The sequence below is a fragment of the Pundamilia nyererei genome, unplaced genomic scaffold, assembly GCF_000239375.1.
Source record: "Pundamilia nyererei isolate P.nyererei 1_Seehausen unplaced genomic scaffold, PunNye1.0 scaffold00024, whole genome shotgun sequence".
In the NCBI taxonomy this organism is placed as follows: domain Eukaryota; kingdom Metazoa; phylum Chordata; class Actinopteri; order Cichliformes; family Cichlidae; genus Pundamilia; species Pundamilia nyererei.
In genome coordinates, this window is record NW_005187425.1 from 875,434 (window position 1) to 888,612 (window position 13,179).

General features: G+C 43.2%; 1 protein-coding gene across 2 annotated transcripts in view; it reads left to right on the forward strand.

The window, feature by feature from the left end:
* The window catches only part of lrpprc (leucine-rich pentatricopeptide repeat containing), a 57,797-nt gene that overhangs the window by 23,194 nt on the left and 21,424 nt on the right, over window positions 1-13,179 (forward strand). For both annotated transcript variants that reach the window (XM_005727312.2, XM_005727313.2), the window contains exons 23-25: window positions 1,845-2,052; window positions 6,758-6,882; window positions 10,524-10,630. In XM_005727312.2, the coding sequence (XP_005727369.1) occupies window positions 1,845-2,052; window positions 6,758-6,882; window positions 10,524-10,630 (440 nt within the window). The remainder of the gene's footprint in view (window positions 1-1,844; window positions 2,053-6,757; window positions 6,883-10,523; window positions 10,631-13,179) is intronic.

Genomic DNA, 13,179 nt, shown 5'->3' on the forward strand with positions numbered 1-13,179 from the left:
ACCAAGGGGCCTCATGAGCGTCGTAGAGAACCGCTCCAATAAGCTGATCTCAATTCTGCTCATGCATTTTATCTCTTCATAAGCTTATTAGTGCAGTCCACCACAACAGTCCCGATTTCTCATGTGGCCCCTTGGGGAAATTAAATGCCCACCCCTGCTTTAAACCAATTCCACCACTAATTTTACTTATCAGGGTCATGATTTAGTTACTGCTTAAGGTAATGCTTATGAAATAAATTAGCCTGAAAGGAAAAGACTTGAGGGTAATTTAAAAGTTGCAATGAAGAAAGCGGCTAAAATGTTGGGGTGGGGGGGCAATTGGAGGGTAGATCGTCTAAATCCTCTTGCTTTGTCTTCAGTTGCACAGATATGATACAGGGAATTGCAGTGTGTTGAGTATCGCAGAATTGGTAAAACGTGGGAATATATTTGTAGTTGGAAACTATGTTGATGGTATCAATTGCTGATGTCTTGATAATTAAAAACAGAAACAGAGCAGCAACAGAAACCCGATAAGTTGAAAGAGTGCCCTTATCTTCATCAGGCCCACATTCAATTAACCAAACTTATCCCTTTTGAAAAGCTTAACCCTTCTTTTATTTTCTCCCCCTGTTTAGCGGTGTCTCCTCCACTGCTAGTCACCCCGTCCCCCTCTTCGCCCCTCTATTTTTTCCCCCCGTCTCATTAAATCTGTGACAGCCATGGGTTCCCATCGCCATAACAACTGGCATAGGGAGGTGGAGGGCTGGAGAGACAGACTGAAATTAGGATGCCAAAGCACTCACCAGTGGCCCCGTATCTCAGCCCACGAGGGTGTGTGTTCCCAGTAGAGTGACACTCGTTTGAGGGGTTTTGTTGTATTAACAGCTGTGTAGGTGTGGATATCATTACTCCCATGTGTTCACTTTATTTGCTTTCATGCGTCTGTGTACTAAAATCTTCACCAGTGAAAAGAGCGAGGATCTTTGTTGTGTGAATTGTAAGACAGGATCCAACATTATCCTGCATTTGGAGGCTTAATGGTGATTATTCAAATATATTCTGTGTCTGTGCATCTCTCCATCTCCCTCCTCCTTCTTGGTCTTGCTGTATAGATTAGTATCCGTGGTGGAGAGCGGCTGTATCGCTGTCAACCCATTAGCAGCTGTCTAAATAGATGGTAAACGCATCTTAATTGCTTTACCCTGATACACCACATATACACACACACACACACAAACCACACTCTCTTTTCACCATTTAGCCCCTAGTGTTGGCCAGATGGACGCGTGGCCCAGTAAAAAGCCCTCCATTACCGGCTGGACTTGACCAAACTGATCCACCCCTCAGCCCGCTTAGCGAGGTCTCACTGGGTCCACGGCGGGCCCTTGTCGCCACATACCTATAATTTAGCCCCCCAAGTGCTTTCCACATGGCCACGGCAAAAAGCTGGCCTCCATTGTAGAGGTCTGGTAATTGTAGTCTCGTTTAGAAAACTGCAAGTAGCAATTAGCACAGAGTTGGCATTATACGGGGTTGGATTTGCATCCCCCGCTGGGTGCAAAATTCTGTTTTAATATGGGTTTGTTTCCCCCACATGGAATTAGCTAAAGGGGCCTTTTATCACATTCACACACCCTACTCTTCTCCCAGCCAATATCTGCCCTCCTCTCGCTTTCTTTCTCCTCTCTGCATCATCTCTCTTTCTCCTTCTCTTTTGTTCTTTTCATGTGCCCGTTCTCTGTCCATCTAATCCACTTTCACATCGCTTGTTTTGATGGAGAGGTGCATGCTGACACCTCACTGAAGCGTCGCACACAGATGTGGGAGCAAGCGTTGCTGACGTTTCTTCCTTTCCATCTCAGAGGCAGTGGACATCCTGAAGGAGATGAAGGAGAAGGATGTGCCGATGAACGGCACACACATTACCACCCTGTTTCACGCGCTCAACACTGTAGCGGCCGGAGGCGATATCCCTTCCATCCGCCGACTGCAAGACACGGTCTTTACCCTCGGTCTGGTCACGCCCACTGCTAATCTCTGCTCCCCCGTGGTTACTGCCTACCTGGTCAGGTAAAAGAGATCCTAAGTGTTACAAAAGTGTCCCAAACTCCCTTAAAGTTAAAACATCTATTTGAGTTGTATGTTCCAGTTTTATGGCTGATGGTCTCCACTTAACCAGCCAACAAGCTCACTTTTGTTTTCAGATTTGAGCCTTCATCTGCCAAAGCCTGTTGCCAGGTGTGTGTATGCATGTGTGTCTCAATGAGTCACTCATTCCTCCCTATGATCATAGCTGAGGTTATATTCTGGGTCAGCGATTCAGATAGAGAGAGGATGTGGAAATTGCTCATTTATGTTAGCCGTGTGTGTTTATGCGCGTCAGAGCCAGGTTTTGTTTGTTTGAGGATGCGCCAGCTGCAACCTCTCCCATGAGCTCCCCCACCCCTGATCCCCTGAAACACCCACTGTTCTCCTCTGAGGTTTAAGTGTGGGTTTGCGGGGAGAGATGGCCATCGATGCTGCTTCTCATAATGCAAGTATGCAAATGAGCATTAGCAAATATTGGCTGCGGGGTCACTGCTATTGCCCCACCCTCAACTCTATTCGGTTTGTGTGTGTTTTTCAGCGCATGTGCGTGTTCTATTTGTCGAAGCAGCTTTTAAGTAGATCAACTCATTAGCATGTTAATTATGTACAGACCACTAATTGCTGGATTTACCATAGACACGTAATGCGCGGTTAGGGGGCACACACACATACTGTGCATGCTTTCATGTGCAGTTTACCTCTAGCGTGCTTACTGCAGCAGAGGTAGACCTCTGCAAAGAAAGCTCGCTTGCGCGCACACACATTCACACACTCTCTCTCACCGGGTGCTCCCTTGTTGCTGTTTGTGTTGCTGTAAGTCTGGTCTCTGGCACAAACAGTTTCGAGGTTCACTCGTTAATCACTGCCTCTGTGAGATTAGCAGGCTAATTTACTACTGGGTCATCAACAGCCGCCAAAACACAAATGCACACAGCAGCTTAGCACAGCCTCGTTCACAAATCAAGTGCCAGTTGTACTTCCTCCAAATGATACTGCAGTGAACACACACTAATAAACACGAAGGAAAAAGATGGTTGTTGGTATTCTAACATCTGTCATGTGTTTATGATTTGTTAGTAGGACATTTGGGTACGCTTAGTTGGCTGGTTGTTGAGTGTTGGTCAACTCATCTGGTGTGCAGATAAAATTTTGACAAAGTTGTCCAGTTTGCTGTGCATAAAGTAGATTGGTGTAATTGTAACAGATGGCTTAATTCTACTTAAAATTGATAGATGAGTAACAACTTATTAATAAAGCTTATTCAGGACACTCTTGTGAATAATCACTATTTTATTAACTTTATTTTACTTTGGCTACAGAGTTATCTTAGTTACGTTTTTAAATCCTATTTTAAAACAGCAAATGTCTTAAATTAGTCTTTTGTGAAAGTGCAGTGGTGGTTCTTGTAGTTCCAACAGTGGTTCAGTCAAGCCTCAGTACTGCAACACTTGACTTTTGCACGGCGGTTGAATCAGTCTCTTTGCCCTCTTATATTTTTTATCTTTTATCTTCACCCATTCTCCACCTCTTCATTCCGTCAGTCAGCGGACAAACAGTCGGAAGGAGGAGGAGGAGGAGGGATGAAGGGAAGCGATAAAAGAGGACAAAGCAGGCATCACTCCCGCCTGCACCCATCTCATCGCAGCGTCAGCGCTAATGACTTAATGAACACTTCTCCGCCAGATTAGCCCTTGACAGCCCATCATATGCGCCGCCCCGTTAGCCGTCATGCCTGTCCGCTTTGTATTGTGTCTGCTAACCTGCGACTACGCTAGCTGGCAGCTAGCTCACATTGCCACATCCTCGTGGAAGTGATTAGCAACAGTAAATGCTAATGAGTCCAGCAAAATGAAGAGCTGGCAGGACGTGGATGATAAGACGGCAGCCACGTTGATGGAATATGAGGAGGAGGGTAGAGCTGAAAAGAGACAAGTGGCTCAGAGAAAAACGCCTCATTCACTCCCACTCCCTAGGAATAAAAGGAAGAAATGGAAATCCCATGTAGAGAAATCGAAGCAGCCGGAGTTGAATAATGGAAGAACGTGAAAAGACATGCTAAAACATGCATGTTTAACTCTTAACATGGTCGATACTAAATTAAGCTTATGTTTAAGTTGGTCTAATGAATATTTTTGACATATTTATCCTTTTAAGCCAACTGTTTTCTGATTGGCTGCCCCTCATAAACATAACAGCAGGTGGGTGCTCACAGCCAGGGCAGCGTACATGAGATGCGATGTAAGGACGCTGCCTCTGATTGATGTAGCAGAACAGTCTGAATATGGGCTTTGGCTCATAAGGTTTGTATATAATGATTTACATAGCTGTTTGGTAACCAAAATGTGGCCGGTGGCCAGAGGCACGAATCTCCCTTGGGGTTGCATCGGTGTGAGCTACCCACCGGCTCCTGACAAGGGAATATGGATAAAGTTAGAAATTATTATTCCCATTAGCTTATATATATATATATATATAAAAGCTATACAAAATTTGTGAATACTCTGCATTTTAAACTAGCCATTAAATAACAAGTTGGGAACATCAGCTGAATTATCTGTTCAGCCAAAATGGTGATGGGAATGATTCACATTACCACACGCACAGTTTCAATCATGTGGGGGGTGAACCGTACTAGCATAAGTGCCTTTCTTGAATACATGTAGTGGTGTGATGATCAGTTTCATTTGTGTTTCAAGACACAGACACCTCGTTTTCCCTCACGCGAGGACAGTGGCTTGATAACAGGCCTGCTCATCTCCTCTGAACAAAAGGGGGAGGAGGGGTGACGGAAATGGAGAGGGAGGTAAAGAAGGGGGAGTAAGATGAGGTAAAATGAGCTTCCTTGTCTAATCCTTCAGGTTTCTATGGAGCAAAGCGCTCGTTATTTTTTTCAGGGCTTAATTGGCTGGAAAGTGGCTGACATGCAAAGTTGGGGACATTAACAGGGCTGTGCGCTGCAGTAAATGGCAATGCAAAGTGACAGTTAAATTGTACCTAGGGGAAATTATCCATCTTTCGACATCTTTAGCTCTTTTTTTTGGGGGGGGGGGTTAGCGGGCGGAGAGAGGGGAGGAAGGCAGAAGGGGTATAATTGCAACGCCAGGCCCCTTTTCTCTCTCTCTTTCTCTCTCATTAGAAAAGAGGGATTATAAGTAGTTATGGAGGTGCTTGATGGAGGGATGAATAAGGTGGACAGATAGTTGAGATGATGAAACAAATGAGGAATGAAATGGCCTTGTGCACCACACCATAATAGTTAAAGTAATTGTATATATATGATACGTCGACTACAAAGAGCATACTGTACTTTTTTCCCCATCCCTCTCTCATTTTGGGGGGTAAACTGCACACCAACGCCTCCCTTCCTGGTCTCCTCCCATCTCCACACTCTTTCTCTCATTTTCAAAAATCTCTTAGTCTCTCTTCTGCGTTGTTCAATCAGACTGTTATGCATTTGAACAGCCTCTTGACTGCCGCTGCTGAATAATGTTGTCCCTCTTCATTTCAATTAGCAGACCTCTTTGCCTTCCAACCCTAATCACTCCATCCCTCCTCCCTCCATCACTCTCTTCTGCTGCTGCTGGCTCACAGAAGCTGAACTCAAGGTCACATCATTTTCAGTCCTTTTTTTCCCTCTAAAGTTGTTGGTCTTTTTGGACATATTTCACAAATCTGCTTATTTAATTGATTAGATGAGAGGGAAAAAAACACTGCAAAAACTATACCTGTCCATTCTGTCTAACACTGTCTTTTTCTCACTCATTCACTCTGCCCCTTGCCTCCTTTGTGGGTGCCTTATATGCTTTGACCTCTGTGTGATTGACATGGTAATTACCCAATCAACAGATTGATGGCAGCGCTGTCACAATAGAGGGGATTGATGTGGTCTCTCCCACTCCCCCTTCTTGCTCTTGCTCTCTTACTTCCTTTACCCATCTCTGCCTCTCTACTTCTCTCGTTATCACTCCTTCAGGTGCACTCATCCTCCTTCTGCATGCTCTTTTGTTTGTTGGAAGGCGTGAAAGTAGAAGGTTAGGCGGGGGGGTGACATGAGATGAAGCTGTGGTGATGCTGCTGGCGGGGTGGGGGGGACTAATTTTGTTGCCATATTTCTGTTAAATTGCTCAGCTGGGGGGTGAGGTCATCGGAGAAGTGTGAGAGCTGACAGCATGGGGGGAAAAAAGATGGTGTGGAGGAAGAGAGACAGAAGGATAAAAAGAAGACGGGAAGGTTAGAAGAAAAGGGAAATGAGAGAAGAGAAAATGAGGGGAAGGTTAAAGGGCGTTGAAGAGACAAAAGGAAGAGCAAGAGAAGTTTGAAGGCGCAAGAGGAGCAGAGCAGAGGGGGTAAAGATCAGTGGAGTCCTTTTATCTGTTGCATTGCTTCCCCTCTAAAAGCCTGTCCAGAGAGACATTAGCCCCTCACAGATAGGTGTGTGAGAGTGTGCCTGATTGTGTGAGAATGATGTATTGGGGCCAAAAGGCTTCATCGCCCACAGTTGTGCTGTCATGAATTCAAAGGCTTGTATTGTTGGGGTAGGTCATAGTGCTTGAATGGGAGGTCACAGGGTTAACACCCCATGATACGCTCTTCTATTCTCTACTGACACAATCCTGTACATGACTGATTGCACAGACCTGGCATCTAACTCGCTCTCTGCTCTCTCTCTCTTTGTCTGTATCTGCAGTAAGGACGTGTCCGGAGCTCTCGAAGCGGCACTCGAGTGTCAGACTCGCTACAACCACCTGCCTCGCATCCACGACATTATTGTTGCTCTGATGGAGAAAGGAGAGACTGAGTTACTGCAGAAAGGTTACACACTTTGTACATAGTCATCACGTCCTGTCCTTCAGCTACCTTTTTCCACATCCAGTAACCCATCTATCATCAGTTTATATTAAAAAAAAAATACAAATGGGCAATTTATTTATTTATTTTTCCTTAATATTGTAAAGACTATTAGAGAATCTGACAATCCCCTAGAAGGAAGCATTTGTCAAGGACTAATTTTTAACAGGAAGAAACCTCCAACAGAAACATATATTTATAACCCACTATAAAACATGGATGTTGCTATTGTCATATCACTCATAGATCCTTTTCAAGGTACCGATGGGTGTGACTTGTAGTTTGACCAACGATTCATCAATCAGACGTTGTTAGCCAGTAAGCATATCTGAAATAATCTTTCTTTCTGAAACATACTAACTAGAATATAGAAAATAGACTTTGCTTTATTTTGTTTGACCCAAAATTAGCGGCTGAGCTCATAAACTAATCGGAAAGTGTTTATAGATGTCTGGGCAAACAGCTGCTTTGATGAAAGTTTAGGGCACTTCCTGTATTGTCCTTACATTTCAGGCTAGGAAGCTTCATCCAACCTTTATACTGCCTGTGGTCTGAGCTTAGGGAGTAACTTTGACTATTGTAACTCCCTTTATTTAGGCCTCCCTCGCTCCTCTCTCTACCGTTTGCAATGAGTACAGAACGCTGCTGCAGCCTTTTATCAGGTGCCAGAATGCATGATCATATTACTCCAGTTTTAGCCAACTTACACTGGCTTCCTGAGAAATTTCGCATTGATTTTAAAATTCTTTTACTCACTTATAAAATCTTAAACAATATCGCGCCTAGCTATTTAACAGAACTCCATTTGTATAATCCTAAAAAGCACTAAGATCTTCAAAAAGTCTAGGCTGAAAACCAGAGGTGATCGTGCCTTTGCTATCGCAGCACCTGGACTGTGGAACAGTCTCCCTATTGCCAATCGCACTTCCGAGTCTATTCAGTCTTTCAGATCTCGCTTAAAGACTCATCTTTCTACCTTGAATATGACTAGGGCTGTGCGATATGACCAAAATCTCATATCCCGATATAAGACTTCTATCAACACAAAAACATTTTGCATTTTCTGAAACGTCTGTGAATGTCGGGCAGCTCGACTTGCGTGAAGTGTTTCCAGCTATGTATCGTGTACCTGGAGTTGAGTGTTGCATGAAACTGCACATTTTTAGACATAAGTTGTAACGGCCGCCGTTTTCTTTGTGAGTATTTATTACACGGCGTGCTGCGGGGAAAAGCCTGTTCTAACGTTTGAGTCAAAGGTTTATTTTTTTAGCACCTGACGGCTCTTTTTTGCTTCTCATCCGTAAACACTCTGCATACTCTTTCACGTTTATTTTGAAAAGTCTCAACAGGATCTTGAGCTTTATTGTGAAAGGTTTATGTGGAAAATAAACAAGCGGATATGCGATGGTTTTACTGTCATTGTTGCTAACGACAACGCATAAAAACAGGCGCTTGTCCGTCTGTAGTGTGGTTATATTAAATATAAGAGAAAGAGAGAACTTTAAGAAATTAATATAGCCACTACAGTGACCATCACAACGATGAAAAAATATTGCTGTAAACAGTTTATTTTGCGACACCACGAAACAAACAATAGCGTAAAATGAAACGATAGACGTTTTTATTTCGTCATCCGATATATATCGTTATATCGAACAGCCTTAAGTTATTTTGACTATCATTTGGTTGGCTTCTATGTTTGTCTTGTCTTGTGTTGCTGTTTGGTAAATTTGTCTTATTTTATTTATTTCCTAATTTGTGAAGCACTTTGATGACGTTGTTTTTAAATGTGCTATATAAATAAATTTTGGTTTGGTTTGATTTGATTTATGGAGGGGCAGCCATATGCTATAGCTGGGGTTTAGGCAAGAGGGAAAAAACATAACTACGGGATCATTCAGGTTGTTTGATCGAGCTCAAATCAAATATTTAGTGGTTCCACATCCTCTAAGGACGAGAAGATTTTACATTTTTCTTAAATTTAAATTTTTTCATTTATAGATTATAACATGCATGTTTGTTTTGTCATGCAAACAAGAATAGTCCTGGTGGGATTTCAAACATTTTTCATTAACCTACAGATTAGGAGTGACAAAAGACGGGTTAATCTGAACACTGGACCAGGATTCCCCAGAGTTCAGAAGTTCAGAATAGCTGTGTACTCTGTCACTGCGTCTCACAGCTATAATCCAAATTTTTTTCCCCACTCCAGCTTATCGTGATCCATTTTTGTTTCCTCTGATTGACTCCAACCTTTTGTTATTCATTTGGGTCTTTGTGTGTGGGGAGGAGCTATTCCAAAGTGCTCATTCAGTGTTTGCGTTAAACGCACATGTAACAAGTGCCAACAATCCCAAGAGAGCATAAGAGGACCAGAGAGTGAGAAAGGTTCAGACCAGGGTCACGGTGAAGCATGTCAGCCAGTCACATTTAGAACAGTCTCCCTGTATGTTGACAGCGATGCGGTGAAAAGGTCAAGTTCGGTGAGCCGCTGGGGCAAGTGGCTTTGGAGTACGTAAAGGTTGAAACTGTACAGTGGAGCACCTCTCCACTTCCTTCCCTCCCCTCTGTCTCCTTTCCTTCCCCCAACATGCCAAAAGGTGACAAACCCTCACAGTTAGTCGCTGCACCCTTAAATCCAAAGTAACTCTGATTAAAGTGCTGAAAGAGGCCAGCATGTAAAGCAGTGTCAACTTACGAATAACAAATTACACCGCCTCTCACTCCATCATATAAAGCATCAGAGAGGATGACTTGTGACATAAACCTTGAGTCGCACTCGCAGCATCGTGAGTACCCCTGTGGACCCATGCTGATGCAGTGCACGAATAGTCTAAAAATTCACCTGAAAATACACCTTTTAAAATAAAAGAAGAAAAGCTTCCAGCAGACTGGCCTTCAGCTGTCCAAAACACACTAAAAGCATGACACAGCTTGTCAAAATCTTCATTCACATGTGTGACCTTGGTTTGGTTTCAAGCACCAACAGAAAAATAAAGTATAGGGTTTTCAGAGGGTCTGGCAATTATAGCAACTACTGAGCTATTTTCAGATAAGAAGAGGACAGAATACTTTTAACCTGGAAGTTTCAACAGGATCCTGCTGGTGTGGTTCAGTCTTGGGAAGATAGGATTTGCACATAGAAAATGCTACATCATTTAATCCATTCAGAAACTCTGAAAACTTGTTCACATTGGAGCCAATCAGTGAAATATTTCCAGCTTTAAATGAGTGCAAATGAAGGGAGTAGGATTATTCTTTTTTTTTTCTGTTTGCTGAATATGCAGATTCATTTAGGTTACTGAAAGTTTGCAGGGTGTGTGTTTGTTTGTGTGTCTGGTACCTGTTCTGAAGCTGCTGGATGGAGATAGTACGTAACGCTGAGCAGAGCGTTTTAGCAAGTTCACCGGGGCAGCTTAGGCTTTCATTCGGGACCTGTGTTTGTTTGAGAGCTGTCTTGATAGGGCTGCTTTGTGAGTGGGACATTGTGCCAAATAATGGAATCAGAAGGAAATGAAGTGTGTGGTGGGTTGTTTACCTTACGTGCGTTTTTATTCATGACCTTTCTCTGCTCCGTTTCCTCGCCTGTCTGTCTTTCTCTTCAGCCATGGACTTTGTGAGCCAGGAGCGAGGAGAGATGGCCATGCTCTATGACCTGTTCTTCGCATTCCTGCAGACAGGCCGCTACCGCGAGGCCCGGAAGATCATCGAGGTAACATTGTGTCTTTATTTGAAGGTTTTATTTGTTTTTGTTAGACTGCACTCTGCCCTCTGATCAGATCAGATCTCCAAAGAAAATTAGTTTCTTAGTCTTGGAGAATCTAGCTGATGAAAAATTGTTCTCCGGTGTGCGTGGCTGTCATAAGCCGCACAGGACATGTAGGATGGAATTGCCAACCCTCTTTCTGTTATTGTAAATCATCTGACCTGAATATTCTATGAATATTTATATCTTTGTCATCTTAAGTCCTGCTTTAAAATCTGTGTAGATTAGTGCGAGAAAGAGAGAGGCAAAGCGGGCAGATAAGAAGCGATTTTCACATAAATGGAGAAGGGGTTGGGAATGGACAACAAGATAGAGAGATTGATGAGCAGATGAATAGAGGGATGAGCCTGACAACGGAGGAACAGAAACAAGGCCGATCAGAATGAGAACAAAACAGTGAAAAATATCTTAACTCCCTCGCCCTGACCTTGCTCTCTCTCGCATGTCCTGGCGTGCACTGAAATGGGGATTTGTCCCTCTTGAGGATTTTCAAACCCTCTTAAATATTATCAGCGTGTTATTGTGGCTCTCGCTAGATTGTATGACTGTTATCCTACTTATAATAGCGAGTCAGCTACGTGCTACATGTGTGAGATTGCTGATGCCTTGTAAATAGATGTACAGCTGACCTCGTCATGGAAAAAATAGCTCAGATTTGAATCCCACTGAAATGTTGTAGCACAGTACATACAAAAATCCCCAGACTGCAACTGAAAAAAAAAATGCAGGAATATTGATTTAAAAGTCCAGCAAGCCTATTTACATGCCTACTGAAAATTAAAGCATACAAGATGTTAGTGGACAATGGCTGCTTTTTAACCATAGTGTGTATTTACTACTTCCCACAAAGTATCACATCTACTGGCATTTTTATTAAATAAATAATTGTAATCTTTCCTTATCTGCTTTTCTGGACAAAGTTATCACTTTTCTTCAGATGTAGAATTTTTCTCTCATTACTATAGTCGCTGTTGATTACACCGAAACTCCCTGGACTCCTCCATTTATTTCGGGAATTATTGCCATGACAGGACTCGACGTCCCTGGCCTCAGGAAGCTATTGATTAGTCCTCTCAGAGGTGGGAATTGAAGATCCACAGAACAGGGCCTCTGCCAGACACTTCCATTGCACCCTTTCTGTATGTTTGGGCACGCCAGGCCTATCCGGCCACCCGATCTACTGCACCACCAGGTGGTGACCAGTTCACAGCTCAGCTTCTCTCTTCATCCCATTATCTAACATATGCCTCCATAGATCTGATAATACAATTACAAAAATCAACCTGCAGCCTAGAGTGTGCTGGTAGATATGTATCTGTGAACGCCTTAAAGCAGGGATTATACTTTTCACGAGTCTGTCAGAGTTTGCTCAGGTCCCAGTAATGTAAATTCCATTGCCAGATGGTTAGCGTGAGGGTCTATGGTGGACTTAAAAGAATATGTCAGGAATGACTGCTCGGCAACTGGGTCTCCAGTTCCCCAGTTTTACAGTTAACGGCTTTTCTTTGCTGTCTTTCAGAGTCTAATCAGGAGAAAACAAAAAAAGGCAGTTGATATATTTCAAAAGCCAGGATTCACTTAACCTTCACAGACTTTTAGAACAGTCTAAACACAAAGTTCACTTTTGAACTCCCCCGTATTATACTTGGATGGCGATAGATCCACCGCTGAGGTGATAAACTACAATTGAATCATATCTTTGACTCAAATATGCATACGCACACTCAGATGCACAAATACTTTTTCCCCTGTGAGAGCGTCAAGTGGCAGTCCAGAGTGGTGTCTCTCTTTAGGCTGTGTTTGGTATAATTGGCAGCTGATTAATCACAGCTAATTAAATGTAATGATAGAGAAAGGTGGCCAATTTTGTGCTAAATGGTCATGGTTAGATAGGGGATTGTCAGGTGGCCAGGCCTATTATTGTGTGTGTTATGGTCAAGGTTAGGTAGTATTGCTAAAGAGTGGTAAGCCATTATGTGTTTTTGTGTTAGGGAGAGGGGTTTGCCTCTGTATGTGTGTATTTGTGTGTGTGGGGGGCTAAGTGGCCAGGTGATTAGTGGAATTAGGACATTAGGAATTGAGATGGAGAGGGTTTGTTGAGTGGAGGTGAGGAAAGGTCGACTCCAGCACTTTCTTTTTGTCTATGCACGTAAGTAGGTGGGAGAAACCTGTGAAGATGCTTTGGCAACTAAAGGCTACGCAAGACACCGAACAAGGTGTCAACAGGGACTCCAGTATAGTTTTATTTGAGCTGTTTGACATGTTTCCTTGATCTCTGAGCGACCTTTTGTTTTTTTGGGGGCGTGGGGGTTGTTTCGAACTTGAATTCTTTTCATGTAACCATGCGTGTGTGTAAACTATGTGCCTTCTTATTTCTGAGGATTTTGTTTTTGGCCCAGATTAGGGAGATTTGTCCTGATGGATTCAAAATCCCAAACATATTTGTGTGTGTGTGTGTGTGTGTGTGTGTGTGTGTGTGTGTGTGTGTGTGTGTG